The 15,045-nt window shown below is 44.4% G+C and overlaps 1 protein-coding gene across 1 annotated transcript in view; it reads left to right on the forward strand.

The window, feature by feature from the left end:
- Window positions 1-845: 845 nt before the first annotated feature.
- The window catches only part of LOC132865956 (interferon-induced GTP-binding protein Mx1-like), a 33,309-nt gene continuing 19,109 nt past the window's right edge, over window positions 846-15,045 (forward strand). The window contains exons 1-5 of the mRNA XM_060898462.1: window positions 846-1,187; window positions 8,892-9,044; window positions 9,273-9,427; window positions 9,616-9,754; window positions 9,869-10,067. Coding sequence (XP_060754445.1) covers window positions 998-1,187; window positions 8,892-9,044; window positions 9,273-9,427; window positions 9,616-9,754; window positions 9,869-10,067 — 836 coding nt within the window. The 5' untranslated portion in view covers window positions 846-997. The remainder of the gene's footprint in view (window positions 1,188-8,891; window positions 9,045-9,272; window positions 9,428-9,615; window positions 9,755-9,868; window positions 10,068-15,045) is intronic.

The raw sequence follows: 15,045 nt of genomic DNA on the forward strand, positions 1-15,045 counted from the left end.
ACAATCCTCTTCTTGGGAGCCATGTTTGTTGTGCCGCATTGAATTCTGGGAAATGCATGGTGGAAACTGCTGAACACTGCCGGGGTAGTTGTCGGGTCCTCCCGGCGGGTATTAAAAGTGACGAAATCTTACATCGGAAAATGGCAACTGCCCTTATTTGGTTGTCGTTGCCATTCGTCGGTATTACGTAAATAATGCTCAACTTTGACCTGGAAAACCAGGAAAACCAGGTTTTACGCCTTTCGCCCGTAGTCAGCTGGGATAGGCTCCAGCTTGCCTGCGACCCTGTAGAACAGGATAAAGCGGCTACAGATAATGAGATGAGATATTTACTCAGCTACACCTGCACAGGATAAGCGGTTATATGGATGGATGGATGGATGGATGGATGGATGGACTTCTCATTCGGAGGATTTTTCCAGAATTTTCTTCAGTGAAAACTTAGCTTTACACTTTGCTATAAAATCTGTATACTTTTACCCCCAAATAATCCAAATATAATCTACATGTGTGCAGAAAATGGTTTCCCATGAGAGGAAACCAGGCAAAAAATAACATGGTCTTTTACGTGGAACGTTACCAGAAAACGAAACTTATAAAAGACAAAACCCGATGCTTACTTTCGTTTTCGGCCTTCTTGTGGGCTGTACAAAAAGATTCGATTCATTGAAAATATTCGATTCTTTAAAGAAAAGCTGAGGCGAGTTTATTGTGTACAGCCAGTTTTCTAGTCAGAAAATGACACACACACACACACACACACACACACACACACACACACACGTGTGTCTTTGAGAGAAAAGTTTGTAACTCCTGTAGAAGAATCATTTGGAAAGAACCGATTCGTCTGATCTCCATGATCAGTAAAGCATCCGGGTGTATAAGTTTCAGTTTTCCAAGAATCACAGAGGAAACGGAGTCGCGTACAAGCTCAGATTATAAATGAAATAATAATAATAATTACTGATCTGTTTGCCGAGTTTATGAGCTGTCAGAGATGAGCGCGAGCCTGAGTGAGCTGTATGAGGAGGAGGTGCGTCCGTGCATCGACCTGATCGACTCTCTGCGCGCGCTCGGGGTGGAGAAGGACCTCGCGCTGCCCGCCATCGCCGTGATCGGAGACCAGAGCTCGGGGAAGAGCTCGGTGCTGGAGGCGCTGTCCGGAGTCGCGCTGCCCCGCGGGAGTGGTGAGGCACATCGTTTGGGGGCAACATCATTTTCTTTTGGAACAGAAAAATAAAGGATATCTATGGGAGGATGGTGGGATAAGTGGATGAATGAACACGTTTATTCAATCAATCACTGGGGAACACAATTTTTGTTGAGTTAGGTCTGACAGCTGTTTTTCACTAATTTTTGGGTGCAGAATCCAAAACTGATCTCAGTTTTTCTCTATCACGTCAAGTTTTTGAACTATAGGATCCCCGTTTTCTTAAAAAATATAAAAAATACTGTACTTAACAACAGATATGTGCTTGTTAAAGGGATAGTTCGGGATTTTTGACATGAATCTGTATGGCATCCCCATCAATAGTGTCGTGCAAACACACTGACTTACCCCTGACAGCATCCTGTGAGTCCAGTTCTTGTCCAGTTTTGGTCCAGACGAAAGTAGTCCGGCAAGTTTGTTGGGGTCACGAAAGTAAAACGTTTTTTGTCTCAAAACAGTATGTGTTCAAAAGAGTGATATATTTGCATCACAAAACCGTTGCCAAATAAAAAGTCAGACCTCGAAATCGCTTGGCACTATTTTCTCTCCCTTCTTATCACTGCGCGCTGCCGCCAGGTGACAGCCACGGCTGTTTCATTCATTGTTTACTAGTGATGGGAATTTTGGCTCTTCTTACTATAAGGAGCCGGCTCTTTCGGAAGATTTTTTATAATTATTTCTCATGATTTGTACATTCACATCGAGTACACATATCAATGCAAATTAACACGAAGGGATTTACTAGACCAATTTATATCTGGAACTATTTTCAGCCACAGCACAGGCAAAGCACCGCTGCAGGCGCAAAGACACCGCGCAGCGCCTGAAAACGGGTGCGCAGCGCCTGAAAACCCATTTTCAGGCGCTGCGCGGTGTCTTCGCGCCTGCAGCAGTGCTTTGCCTGTGCTGTGGCTGAAAATAGTTCCAGATATAAATTGGTCTTGTAAATCCCTTCGTGTTAATTTGCATTGATATGTGTACTCGATGTGACTGTACAAGTCATGAGAAATAATTATAAAAACTCTTCCGAAAGAGCCGGCTCCTTATAGTAAGAAGAGCCAAAAGAGCCGAAATTCCCATCACTAGTAAACAATGAATGAAACAGCCGTGGCTGTCACCTGGCGGCAGCGCGCAGTGATAAGAAGGGAGAGAAAATAGTGCCAAGCGATTTCGAGGTCTTACTTTTTATTTGGCAACGGTTTTGTGATGCAAATATATCACTCTTTTGAACACATACTGTTTTGAGACAAAAAACGTTTTACTTTCGTGACCCCAACAAACTTGCCGGACTACTTTCGTCTGGACCAAAACTGGACAAGAACTGGACTCACAGGATGCTGTCAGGGGTAAGTCAGTGTGTTTGCACGACACTATTGATGGGGATGTCATACAGATTCATGTCAAAAATCCCGAACTATCCCTTTAAGGTGCATCAGTTGCCCCCTAAAAATGAAAAGTTCCTCCGATCATGATGCATTTTTGTTTTTATCTTCCTTTTGGTAAGAAAACACACTGGGTGAAATATTTTGACAAAATTCAAAAGTTTAATGGTGGCACCAGGAGCTCAAAGTTATGGAAAAAGCTGCTATTTTATGACTTTCATGACAAAATTTCGATCACTTTTCATGAAACATTATGGCACCTTATAGAGTATACCAAATATCTTAGATACACATTTTTAGTACATATTCTAAATATATTATCAAGCACAGTTTGAGTTTTAGCTGTTCATTGAATCATTGTTCAACTACTTTTAAACAATACAAATGTATTATGAATCACATTAATGCTTCTCAATCCCTTGCAAAGGTTCTTAACATGATCTCTGGGTCACAAGAAATCAATAAATAGAGTCCAACATTGTGATTCAAACCTTACGTGAAAACATAAAATAAGCATTTTTTGGCAAAAAAAAAAATGAACCTCATGGTGCCACCATTAGACCTTTGAATATGGTCAAAAAAATTTACAGGATGTCTTTATTGGTGAAAAGGAACACCCAAACAAAAATTCATCAGATTTTATGAAAGTAAGGGCAACTGATGCACCCTAATACTGAGGTAAAGTTTGGTGTTCCACAAGGTTCTGTCTTGGGTCCACTGCTTTTTTCTTTATATATATTACCTCTGGGTGATATTATTGGTAAGCATGGCATTAGTTTCCACTGTTATGCTGATGACACACAGAGCCATGCCTTTGCTTTGTCCCCAAAGTGTAGTATCATCTGTGTTGTGATTCACTCCAGACTGGCTGCTTTCCCAGATTTAAGGTGTTTCATGGCCACATTCAGTTCTTCTGAAGTGAACAGTTCAAAGGCTTCATAACTACTGTGCATAATGTGGCCCATGTACTATTTAATTTTCTTTAAGTATCCCCTTTCTTTGTCATGGGGCTTTCCACTGAGTAGTAGTTGGTGGGCTACAGCATTAGGGGTGACGACAGCTATTCTTGGTTGAGATTCCTTTTCTGAGTGTATTTTTTTGATGGTTTCTCAGGCTTTTTGCTGTTATGGGTCATATCTATGCTGGTTATGATTTCTTACCAGTGCTCTGTTCTTTCATTGCTAATTGAGGCTAGCAGGGTCTCTCCAAGCTCTGTGGTGTTCTTTGCAAAAGTAGCATTGTTGTATGCTTGAATATACTCCTGATACATTTCTTTACTTTGGTTGGTGAGACTGGGGATGTAGTTTTTCCTTCAGCCTCTAGGGATGTTTTTCTTTGCAACCTCTCACACCAGGATTTGGAAGTCACTGTACCACAGTAGGTTTGGGTAAATGTTGGGGACTCCAGCTTTAAGATCTGATGCAAAGTTTTCCCATTTAGCCTTGTAGAAGTTAAACCTGTGTTTTGGTTTTGTCTCACAGGGTCTGATGACAGATTTTATGTCAGTGACATTGGTTGAGGTTGGGTATTGGGTCACCAACTTATTTGTCAAAATTTTGGTAGAGTCTGGATGAGACAAATGCTAGCTCAGGGTTGTACCCCCTCCTCCAGTGTGCGCTGTGCAAAGATACATTGTACTTTACATTATGAAGGATTCAGTGTTGTGCCAGTTCACACCTTTTCTGAACTAGTTCAAGTTCAGTTCATACATGCTCAAAGTGAACAGTTCACGGTCAAAGTTCACAATTTTAATTCTGAACTAGTTCAAAGTTCAGTTCATTTTACTTTTTGGTGAAATCTCATCTCATCTCATTATCTCTAGCCCCTTTATCCTTCTACAGGGTCGCAGGCAAGCTGGAGCCTATCCCAGCTGACTACAGGCAAAAGGCGGGGTACACCCTGGACAAGTCGCCAGGTCATCACAGGGCTGACACATAGACACAGACAACCATTCACACTCACATTCACACCTATGGTCAATTTAGAGTCACCAGTTAACCTAACCTGCATGTCTTTGGACTGTGGGGGAAACCGGAGCACCCTTTGGTGAAATATGAAAATAAAAACATTTTTCAGACCACGAGCTAGAAAATCACTATACGTTCTCTGAAACTGTTCACTGTAGACATTTGCTCATGACACTGCAATTGTGGGTTTCTTACCAGGTGATGAAACATGCAACAGTACAGACAAGGTAGACCAGTTCTATACTTAGTGCAATGAAATATACCAGCATTTAATTAAAGAAGTAAATAATATATAGTTTAATATATACATATATATTAATTATTTGATATATATTATATAATATGTGTGTGTATGAAATGAGCAAAACTCTTGAATGAAGGCAAAACTGTTACAAGATGCTCAAAGGCACAAAAAACTTTATTTTTAAGGAAACTGCATATCTTTATGGTTGATAGAGTGATTTTAAGATGTAACTGTAAGATAACTTAATGCAACTTAATGCAACTTTAGGTAACTAGGTTAACTTTAGGTAACTTTCAAACAGTATTTGGTGACCATTTCTATTCAGTGTTGGGGACGTGTTCTATCTGTTCAAAACAGGAACATGGTTACACTGGTACAAACTGAAAACTGACCCCCACACACACAGCATGCGTACAGTATCCATGAACTAAAATGACCCCCTACAACAGGGGTGTCAAACCTGACCCATAAAGGGCCGTGTGGCTGCAGGTTTTCATTCCAGCCATGCAGCAGCACCCTGATTTGGCTTATTCAATCAACTGACACACCCACCCTTTAATCAAGGGTGGGTGTGGCTGCAAGTATTTGACTGTGTGAAGACAGTTCAGTTGATTGAATGAGCCAAGTCAGGTGTGCTGCTGCATGGCTGGAATGAAAACCTGCAGCCACAAGGCCCTTTATGGATCAGGTTTGACACCCCTGCCCTACAATGTATACTACCTACTGTACTACTGTATAATAACCACCATGTCCCTAGTTATAGCTTAGAACTGCATTTATATATTAGCTCAAATTTCTCACTCTCATCATTGGTCTCTCACACACTCCTTCTCTCGCTCCAGCCCATTCTCCTCCTCGCTCTCATCGTTGCCTGCTACGCCTACCCCGCCCTGCTGCAATTCATCATGGGTAACGTAGTGCGGAAGCCAGTATGTTATTCAACTATTCTCGGCCGGACACTACGTTCCCCGCAATGCATTGCGCACACAATGTCAAAGCCATTTCTGTCTGGTGTGACACATGATTTCAGCGGCACCGGCTGCGAGAATACAGGAGGGGGAGACTTTCTCTCGTTGCGTTTCAAAAGAGAAAACAAATGCCACTCGAGTTATCAAGGGAAAACAAATTCCAACGTTCATTTACAGTGATGTCTGCCGTTCATGACACATAATGTGAACAAATTCACGTTCAAGTTCTTTATTAAAACATGTGTTGCGTTCAGTTCAAAGTTCATGAAAAAATAAGCGTGTTCAGTGAACGCGTTCTTTTGAACTCGTTCACGCACATCACTGGAAGGATTGTGAGGTCAAAGCTTATAGCCCACTCCTCCACTGCTTCTCCACTACTGTTTGTGTGACTGTAGCCCCAGATGGTATTGTGGCTTGTGTTGTTGGTGGTAGCTTATAAACTGACATGATGCTTAAGCGTTCAGCATCTGCTTGAAAGATCTCCAGCCCAACATCTGAGTGGTCTCCACTATTCTGAATGATAGATTTATCCCATGCATATACAGTGGTGCTTGAAAGTTTGTAAACCCTTTAGAATTTTCTATATATCTGCATAAATATAACCTAAAACATAATCAGATTTTCACACAAGTCCTAAAAGTAGATAAAGAGAACACAGTTAAACAAATGAGACAAAAATATTATACTTGGTAGGGTGCATCAGAGGGCGGCACGGTGGTGTAGTGGTTAGCGCTGTCGCCTCACAGCAAGAAGGTCCGGGTTCGAGCCCCGTGGCTGGTGAGAGCCTTTCTGTGCGGAGTTTGCATGTTCTCCCCTCCTCCGGGTGCTCCGGTTTCCCCCACAGTCCAAAGACATGCCGGTTAGGTTAACTGGTGGCTCTAAATTGACCGTAGATGTGAATGGTTGTCTGTGTCTATGTGTCAGCCCTGTGATGACCTGGCAACTTGTCCAGTGTGTACCCCGCCTTTCACCCGTAGTCAGCTGGGATAGGCTCCAGCTTGCCTGCGACCCTGTAGAACAGGATAAAGTGGCTAGAGATAATGAGATGAGATGAGGGTGCATCAGTTGCCCTCACTTTCATAAAATCTGATGCATTTTTGTTTGGGTGTTCTTTTCACCAATAAAGACATCCTGTAAAATTTTTTGACCATATTCAAAAGTCTAATGGTGGCACCACGAGGTTCATTTTTTGCCAAAAAACACTTATTTTATGTTTTCGCGTAAGGTTTGATTCACAATGTTGGACTCCATTTATTGATTTCTTGTGACCCAGAGATCATGTTAAGAACCTTTGCAAGGGATTGAGAAGCATTAATGTGATTCATAATGCATTTGTATTGTTTAAAAGTAGTTGAACAATGATTCAATGAACAGCTAAAACTCAAACTGTGCTTGAGAATATATTTAGAATATGTACTAAAAATGTGTATCTAAGATATTTGGTATAATCTATAAGGTGCCATAATGTTTCATGAAAAGTGATCGAAATTTTGTCATGAAAGTCATAAAATAGCAGCTTTTTCCATAACTTTGAGCTCCTGGTGCCACCATTAAACTTTTAAATTTTGTCAAAATATTTCACCCAGTGTGTTTTCTTACCAAAAGGAACATAAAAACAAAAATGCATCATGATCGGAGGAACTTAAAATTTTTAGGGGGCAACTGATGCACCCTACTGTCCACCCAATGAGGTCCTGCCAAGCCCAGGTGAAAGCCTGCCCAGTGGAACAACTCTCACTTGAAAACACTGGGTAACCCTAAATAGAGCAAGGCCATCCTTAAAAAAAAATCCGTTTCCTGTCCACCAGGTGAGCAAAAAAAATTTCAGTCGGGAGGGAGGGAGGGATTTTTTTTTTTTTATTATATATGGATGGATAAGAAATTGCAATGCTGTGTTTGCTTTTTCTTTCAGTACTTTTTTTATTACAAAAGCAGACATATTTAATAAAATATGACAGTTTAATCAACTGAAACTTGTACAAAAACTTTAAGTTAGCATTTTAAATACTGACTGCAACATTTGCAAAATTTTTACAAAGGTACTTAAAATGTCCGACGCACGGACTTTTTGTAGTTCTAAATCAACCATTAGGCCTAGTTCGGATGAAATTACACTATTAAAATGATCACTGAATGATTTGTTTTTCTGAATCTTTACTATTTTGTTGTTCGCTAGAATACTATTTTGCGATTTCACACTTAAGCAAATGTTTGAAAACTCCGGATCTCCTTCCTTCATGGTGGCTGCCATTTTTTTGTGACGCACGGCGCATGCGCAGAGCTGATTCGACAGGGCTTTCCACAAGCGCTGGCTGCGGCCGCGGCCACACAATTAAGTCCAGCCGGCTACTTTAATGACTATTTTTGTAGCCCACAGGCTCTAAATATTAATTTTCGATTTTAATAAAATTAAATGTTTATCTAACGGACTGACAATAATGTCAAACTGAACCGCACTCATTTAAGTTGTGATTCGCGCTGTTTGTACCGATAATAACCACAAATTCCCCGCAGACTTCGTTGATCAAGGGAGAGTAACTCATCCGCGGCCCCGACATGCGGTGTGTGCGCGCACGCACTCGGCGGAGGCAGTATGAGCCTTAGTGGAAAGCCCTGGGAATGCGTAAATGTCAAGTTCGAGTTTAGATTTACGAGCCCGAAAAAAAATGTCAAAAAACTGGCGTTAAAAAAAAAAATTTCACCTGCACGAACGGCACTCACCCGGCCGGTGGACCGGAAACAGAACATTTTTTAATAATGGCCCAAGTGCAAAAGTGGGTAAAATTGGAGACAATCTCTATAAGTGGGGATTCATCACCAGTGCTGGATGTACCTGTGGTGAGACACGATAGACAATGGACCACATTCTCTTAAGATGTTCACTGGGACATGCATGCTCCGACCAAGACCTGATGGAAGCAAATTCTCCTATGGATGCAGAAGTGGCATGACAAGATATGATGATGATGATAATGATAGGGGAGAGCTAGCTAGTGGTTGGAATTTGGCAAACACAACATGATCTCACCAATAGTTTCACTGTTGTATGATTACAATTTATCCACCAGGAACCACCCACCTGAGTGTTGACAAACATTCTGATTTGGTTGATAAACACAGGTATCGTGACGAGATGTCCACTCGAACTGAAGATGAAGAGAAGTCATGAGAAAGGCGTCTGGCATGGAAAGATCAAGTACAAGAAGGATGATGATCAGGATTATGAGGAAGAGATTGAAGATCCAGCAGACGTGGAGAGAAAGATTAGAGAAGGTAATGCTCAACATGACGCCTTTTTTCACTCATGCTTGCTAGATCACTCTGTTTGGATGTATTTACTAATGTTAGCTAGCTTTGTTTGGGCTTATTCTTTAACAATACTTGGCTGATTTGGTTGGGGTTAGCTAACTCCAGCAGTTTGTATGTATTCCTTAATGTTCGGTAGTCATACACTTTCATATACCAAGATGTTTAACTGGCTTATGTCCATGCCATTTTTAGCTCAGGACCATATAGCTGGGGTTGGCGTGGGTATCAGTGATGACCTCATCAGCCTGGAAGTGACATCAGTTGATGTTCCCGACCTCACACTCATTGATCTACCTGGTATTGCTCGTGTGGCCGTCAAAGGCCAACCAGACAACATTGGAGAACAGGTAAAGCATCTAATACCAGGCAATATTATATGATGTAAGCCTAGTGTCCATTGTCTCACATTTGATCCTTAATATCATCTTAAACACTAAGCTGTACATCGATGAGTACCACAATGCGACTGAGGTATCCCTAGTTATAGTTGAAACTGAGTAATACATGCTAATACACATTAATGACTTTCATTCAGATTAAGAGGCTGATCACAAAGTTCATCACAAAGCAAGAAACCATCAACCTGGTGGTGGTGCCATGTAACGTGGATATTGCCACTACTGAAGCCCTGAAGATGGCACAGGAAGTTGATCCAAACGGCGAGAGAACCCTCGGTCTGTGCAGCCTTTTCGTAAATACTGTGGTGATCCTTTTAATTCCTCACTAACTTTACCTCATGCATCAGATGGCTTCATTGAGCTTGTATGCTTGTGTGTTGATTATGAAAGGCATCCTAACAAAGCCCGACCTGGTGGATAAAGGCACAGAGGAGGTAGTAGTGTCCATCATCCGTAACGAGATCATTTACCTCAATAAAGGCTACACGATCGTCAGGTGCCGAGGGCAGAAGGAGATCATGGACCGCGTCTCTCTGCACGAAGCCATCGAGAAGGAGAAGGACTTCTTTAAAGACCATCCACATTTCAGGTGCCCTATTTTACTTTAGAAGGGTCGATTTGAAAATTTGAATTATTCCTAAATTATATTAACTTGATCATCAGTTGAGATTTGTAATTTGAACTGGTAATACTGTGTTTGGAATTGATTAAGAATATACAGATTATTGGATCTCTTACTAAAACTCCATGATATTTTTGTGGCTAGTGCCTCATAGAGGCCACAGCGCATGCACGTACCGCATACAGGTATTCCTATTAAAATGGTCAGTGAGTGTACACAATTCGGTTCACCATTCAAAATAAATGGACTAGACAAAAGAAATCGCTTTCAGACATGGTTATGCTTATTACCGAGGGAAAGTGCATTCCTATTTTAAAATATACTCCAGGTTGTCCCCCTTTCCTCACCTTCTTTGGCCAGTGGTCCCATGTGTGATATAGATGTGACGCACTTCCGAGTTGTTACAGGAAGTTGTCGAAAAGAGTGTTGAGACCACTGAGCTCTAGCACCGGGCCTTTTCTGGGAAATAAAGAGTTTTGGTCATGGTGACAGCGTGTGTATGTCAGCCTCGGTTCAGAGGTTTCAGTTTCGAAAACTGTAAGAGGTAAGAGTAGCATAATATAAAGTATGGGTAAATTTTACTTCTGTGATTTTTAAATTGTTAATTTTTGGATTACGCTGCTGTAATATGTCCCTGATGTGGGTGGAGTACAGAAGCACAACAGGCGGGAGCTGACGTTTTCACACACTTTATTTTCTGTTACTTTGCTGCTTTTCAGCTTCACTCACTTGCTGCTCACACACAGTCACACGCACACGTGTTCTGGTCGGGAGAGCTTCCCTCTTTCTGCTCTCTCCCTCCTTTTCTATCCTCCATCACTGCAACACAGACACACAACATTAATTAACCACAGGTGCATTGACTTTGCCAATCACCTTCCCTGGCCCTGCCCTCCATTCACAAACTGACGCTAGGCCATGCCCCCCTGCCACATACCCCCACCACCCAACTCAGGCTGGGGAGCCATCCAGCCTGTAGTGAACCCCCCCCCCCCCCCCCCCCCCCCCCCGACAGGACAGGAAGTCCACCACTACCATCTGCGCCCCCGGCCTGTGGACCACCTCAAATTTAAATGGCTGGAGGGCCAGATACCAATGGGTGATCCACTTATTGGCATCTTTCATGTGGTGGAGCCATTGGAGGGGCGCATAGTCCGAACAGAGGGTGAGAAGGTGCCCCAGCAGGTAGTACCGAAGGGTGAGGACTGCCCACTTGATGGCCAAGCATTCTTTCTCGATGGTGCTGTATTTACTCTCATGCATCAAGAGCTTGCAGCTGATGTACAGCACGAGGCGTTCCTCACCCTTCACCTTCTAGGGCAAAATGACCCCCAGCCCTCCATCTGATGTATCTGTCTGCAAAATAAAGAGGAGAGAGAAATCAGGGGAGTGTAAGAGTGGCCCCCCCACACAGTGCAGCTTTTACCCTGGTGAAAGCCTGTTGGCACTGGTCCGTCCACTGGACCAGATCTGGTGCTCCCTTTTTAGTGAGATCAGTCAGCAGGCTGGTGATGTCTGAATAATTAGGTATGAACCTACGATAGTAGCCAGCCAGCCCCAGGAACTGTCTCGCCCCCTTTTTGGTCATAGGCCTCAGGCAGGCTGCTGTCTTGCCAATTTGGGGACACACCTGCCCATGACCCAAGTGGAAACCCAGATACTGTCCTTCCACCTGCCCAATTGCACACTTTTTCGGGTTAGCTGTGAGACCTGCCCACCTCAGCGACTCTAGGACGGCCCTAAGGTGTTCTATGTGCCGTGGCTAGTCACTTCTATACATGATGATGTCATTCAAGTAGGCTGCCGCATAGGTGACATGGGGGCAGAGGATCTTGTCCATGATAGCAGCAGGAGCCCCAAACAACCCAAAAGGAAGTGTGACAAACTGGTGTAATCCAAACGGTGTGGAAAAAGCCGTTTTCTCTCGGGATAGAGGAGTCAAGGGGATCTGCCAATATCCCCTTGTCAAATCCAGTGTTGAATAAAAGCGAGCCACACCTAACCGATCGAGCAACTCATCAATGCAAGGCATTGGGTATGTTTTGAATTTAGACACCGCGTTGACTTTTCTATAGTTCACACAAAACCGGACCAACCCGTTGGCCTTGGGTACCAGGACCACCCGGCTGCTCCAGTCACTGTGTGACTCCTTGATTATGCCCATGCTGAGCATGGCCTTGAGTTCCTCCTGAACCACCTTTTTTTGTGTTCAGGTAAGCGGTAGGGGTGGCTACACACCACCACCCGCAGGGGCACTTCAATGTAGTGTTCTATGAGGTGGGTGCAGCCAGGAAGGGGCGAGAACATGTCAGAAAATTTGTCCTGCAACTTGGCCATCTCTATGAGTTGGACTGGTGAGAGGTGGTCTCCACAAGGGACCGGAGTGGTTCAGGTTGTGGTTTTGGTTATTTTTACCTCTGGCCCCAGCTCTGCCTTCTCCGGAACTACCAACACCACAGGGACCCTCTCATGCCAATGTTTTAACAGGTTAATGTGGTATACTTGTAGAGCCCTGCCCCAATCCGTTCGTCTCACCTCATAGTCAATGTCCCCGACTCGCCATGTGACCTCAAAGGGCCCTTGCCACTTGGCGACTAATTTGGAACTCAACGTGGGCAATAACACAAGCACTTTGTCTCCCAGAGTGAACTCTCTAAGGCGCGTGCCCCTGTCGTACAGCTGGGCTTGAAGTTCTTGTGCCTGCCGCAAATTCTCCTGGGTTAAGTGTGTGAGGGTGTGGAGCTTTTGCGCGCAGATCAAGAACATACTGAATTTCATTCTTACTAGGGGAAGGTCTCTCCTCCCAGTTTTCCTGCTGCATGTCCAAAATGCCACACGGCTTTCGCCCATATAATAATTCAAATGGGGAAAATCCCGTGGAGGCTTGTGGGACCTCTCATACTGCAAATAACAGGGGCTCAAGCCATCTGTCCCAATTACATGCAACTTCACTTACAAACTTTTGAATTAAATTTTTAAGTGTTTGATTAACCTCTCTACCAAACCATCCATTTGTGGGTGATAAATGCTGGTGCGGATAGGTTTAATCCCTAACAACTCTTACAGTTCATGCAGTGTGTGTGACAAATGAAATACCTTGGTCTGTCAGGATTTCTTTCGGAATCCTGACCCAGGAGATAATATGGAAGAGTGCTTCCGCAATACTGCATGCTGAGATATTGCGGAGAGGCACCGCTTCCGGATATCGTGTTGCATAGTCCACCAGAACTAAAATAAAGCGATATCCTTGTGCTGACCGATCTAATGGCCCGACGAGATCCATACCAATTCTCTCGAAGGGGATCTCGATTAGAGGGAGAGGGCACAAAGGCGCTTTTGGAGTGGCTGCGGGATTTACTCATTGGCATTCGCGGTACACCGCACGCCACCGATGAACATCCCCAAGAATCCCTGGCCAATAGAATCGGGCCATTATTTGGGCTAGTGTTTTATCCTGCCCCAAGTGTCCGGCTATGGGATTAAAGTGATCCGCATGGAATACAAGTTCCCTACGGCTCTTTGGGATCAATAACTGGGTTATCTGTTCACCTGTTTGAGTGTCCTTTGTCACTCGATACAACCTACCCTTAATAATAGCAAAATATGGAAAGGCCGGTGTTGCGCTTGACTGGAGAGTTTGACCATCGATTACTTTCACTTGGTCAAACGCATGATGCAGAGTCTCATCTCACAGCTGCTCTAATGGGAAATCCTCAAGGAAATCCCTGAGAGGGAGGATGGGCAAGCTGCTCCTCACTCCTCGTATCGCCCTGATATGGTGCTGATGTAGACAGCTCTGTGACTGCTTCCCCTGTCAATGTCACACTGGGATCTTCCTGTGATGTACTAGTGCAGGACCCACCTCTTACTATATTCCGTTCTTTAAACCCTAGCCAATCAGTCCCCACAATCAGCGAGTGGGTGAGTCGAGGATTAACCGTGGCATGTATTCTATACTTTTGGCCCCGGAATAGAATATGGACAGACACTAGAGGATAATTGTGAACATCCCTGTGCACACACAACACCTTCACTGCTTGTGCTCTCCCCAGTGTCTCACCTTGCACCAGGCTTTGGTGAATTGAGGTCTGATTACAACCGGAATCCACCAACACATGATATGTATCTCCTTGAACACTTACCGGTATGCGATACATTCCGGCCCAATCGGGGCAGTCTCTGGTACATCGGGGATCCGGATCACAGCTCCCACCTCCATCACAGAGCCCTGACTCTGGAGATGCTCTGGCTCTCCGCTGCACCAGCACACTGGCCCAGGCTTTCCTTCTGCACTGGCATTATGGGCGTCATTCACCTCAGGGGGAGAAGACACAGACACAGAAGAGGGGAGATGGGAGGACACCGTGAGTGTGACGGGCCGGCTGGGGGAGAGCTGGCCCCCGCCTCCTCGGTGAGGGAATGGGGCGAGGAAGGGGGAGAGAGGGAGAGGGAGAAAAAGGAGAGAGAAAAGAAATGAGGAGAGGTATCATCCGCCTGCCGTCGGACCCGCTGCCAGATGGTCCTCCGCCAACTCGATGGCTCGTTCTAGTAATGCCAGGTGATAACACTGGACCCATTCTGCCGTTCCTTCTGGAAGTCGAGAGATGAACTGTTCTAGTGTCACCAGATCGATTATCCGGTCGGTGTCGCAGTCTTCTGCCCTCAGCCACCGCTGGCAGGCGTCCCGGAGTTGTTGGCCGAATGCCAATGACCGGCCGATCTCCTCCAATGTCAGCATCCAGAAGCACTGATGATGATGTTCTGGGTAGCAGCTGATGCACTGCAGGATGGCTCTCTTTAGGTTGGCATACACAAGCCGGCTGTCAGCAGGGAGCTGTTGTGCTGTGAGCTGTGCCTCACCACTCAGGAGTGGGAGGAGGCGCGCCACACACTGCTCAAGTGGCCACCCCCACGTTTCGGCCGCTTGCTCAAAGAAGGCTTCTGA

Source organism: Neoarius graeffei, chromosome 18 (assembly GCF_027579695.1).
Source record: "Neoarius graeffei isolate fNeoGra1 chromosome 18, fNeoGra1.pri, whole genome shotgun sequence".
Classification (NCBI taxonomy): Eukaryota; Metazoa; Chordata; class Actinopteri; order Siluriformes; family Ariidae; genus Neoarius; species Neoarius graeffei.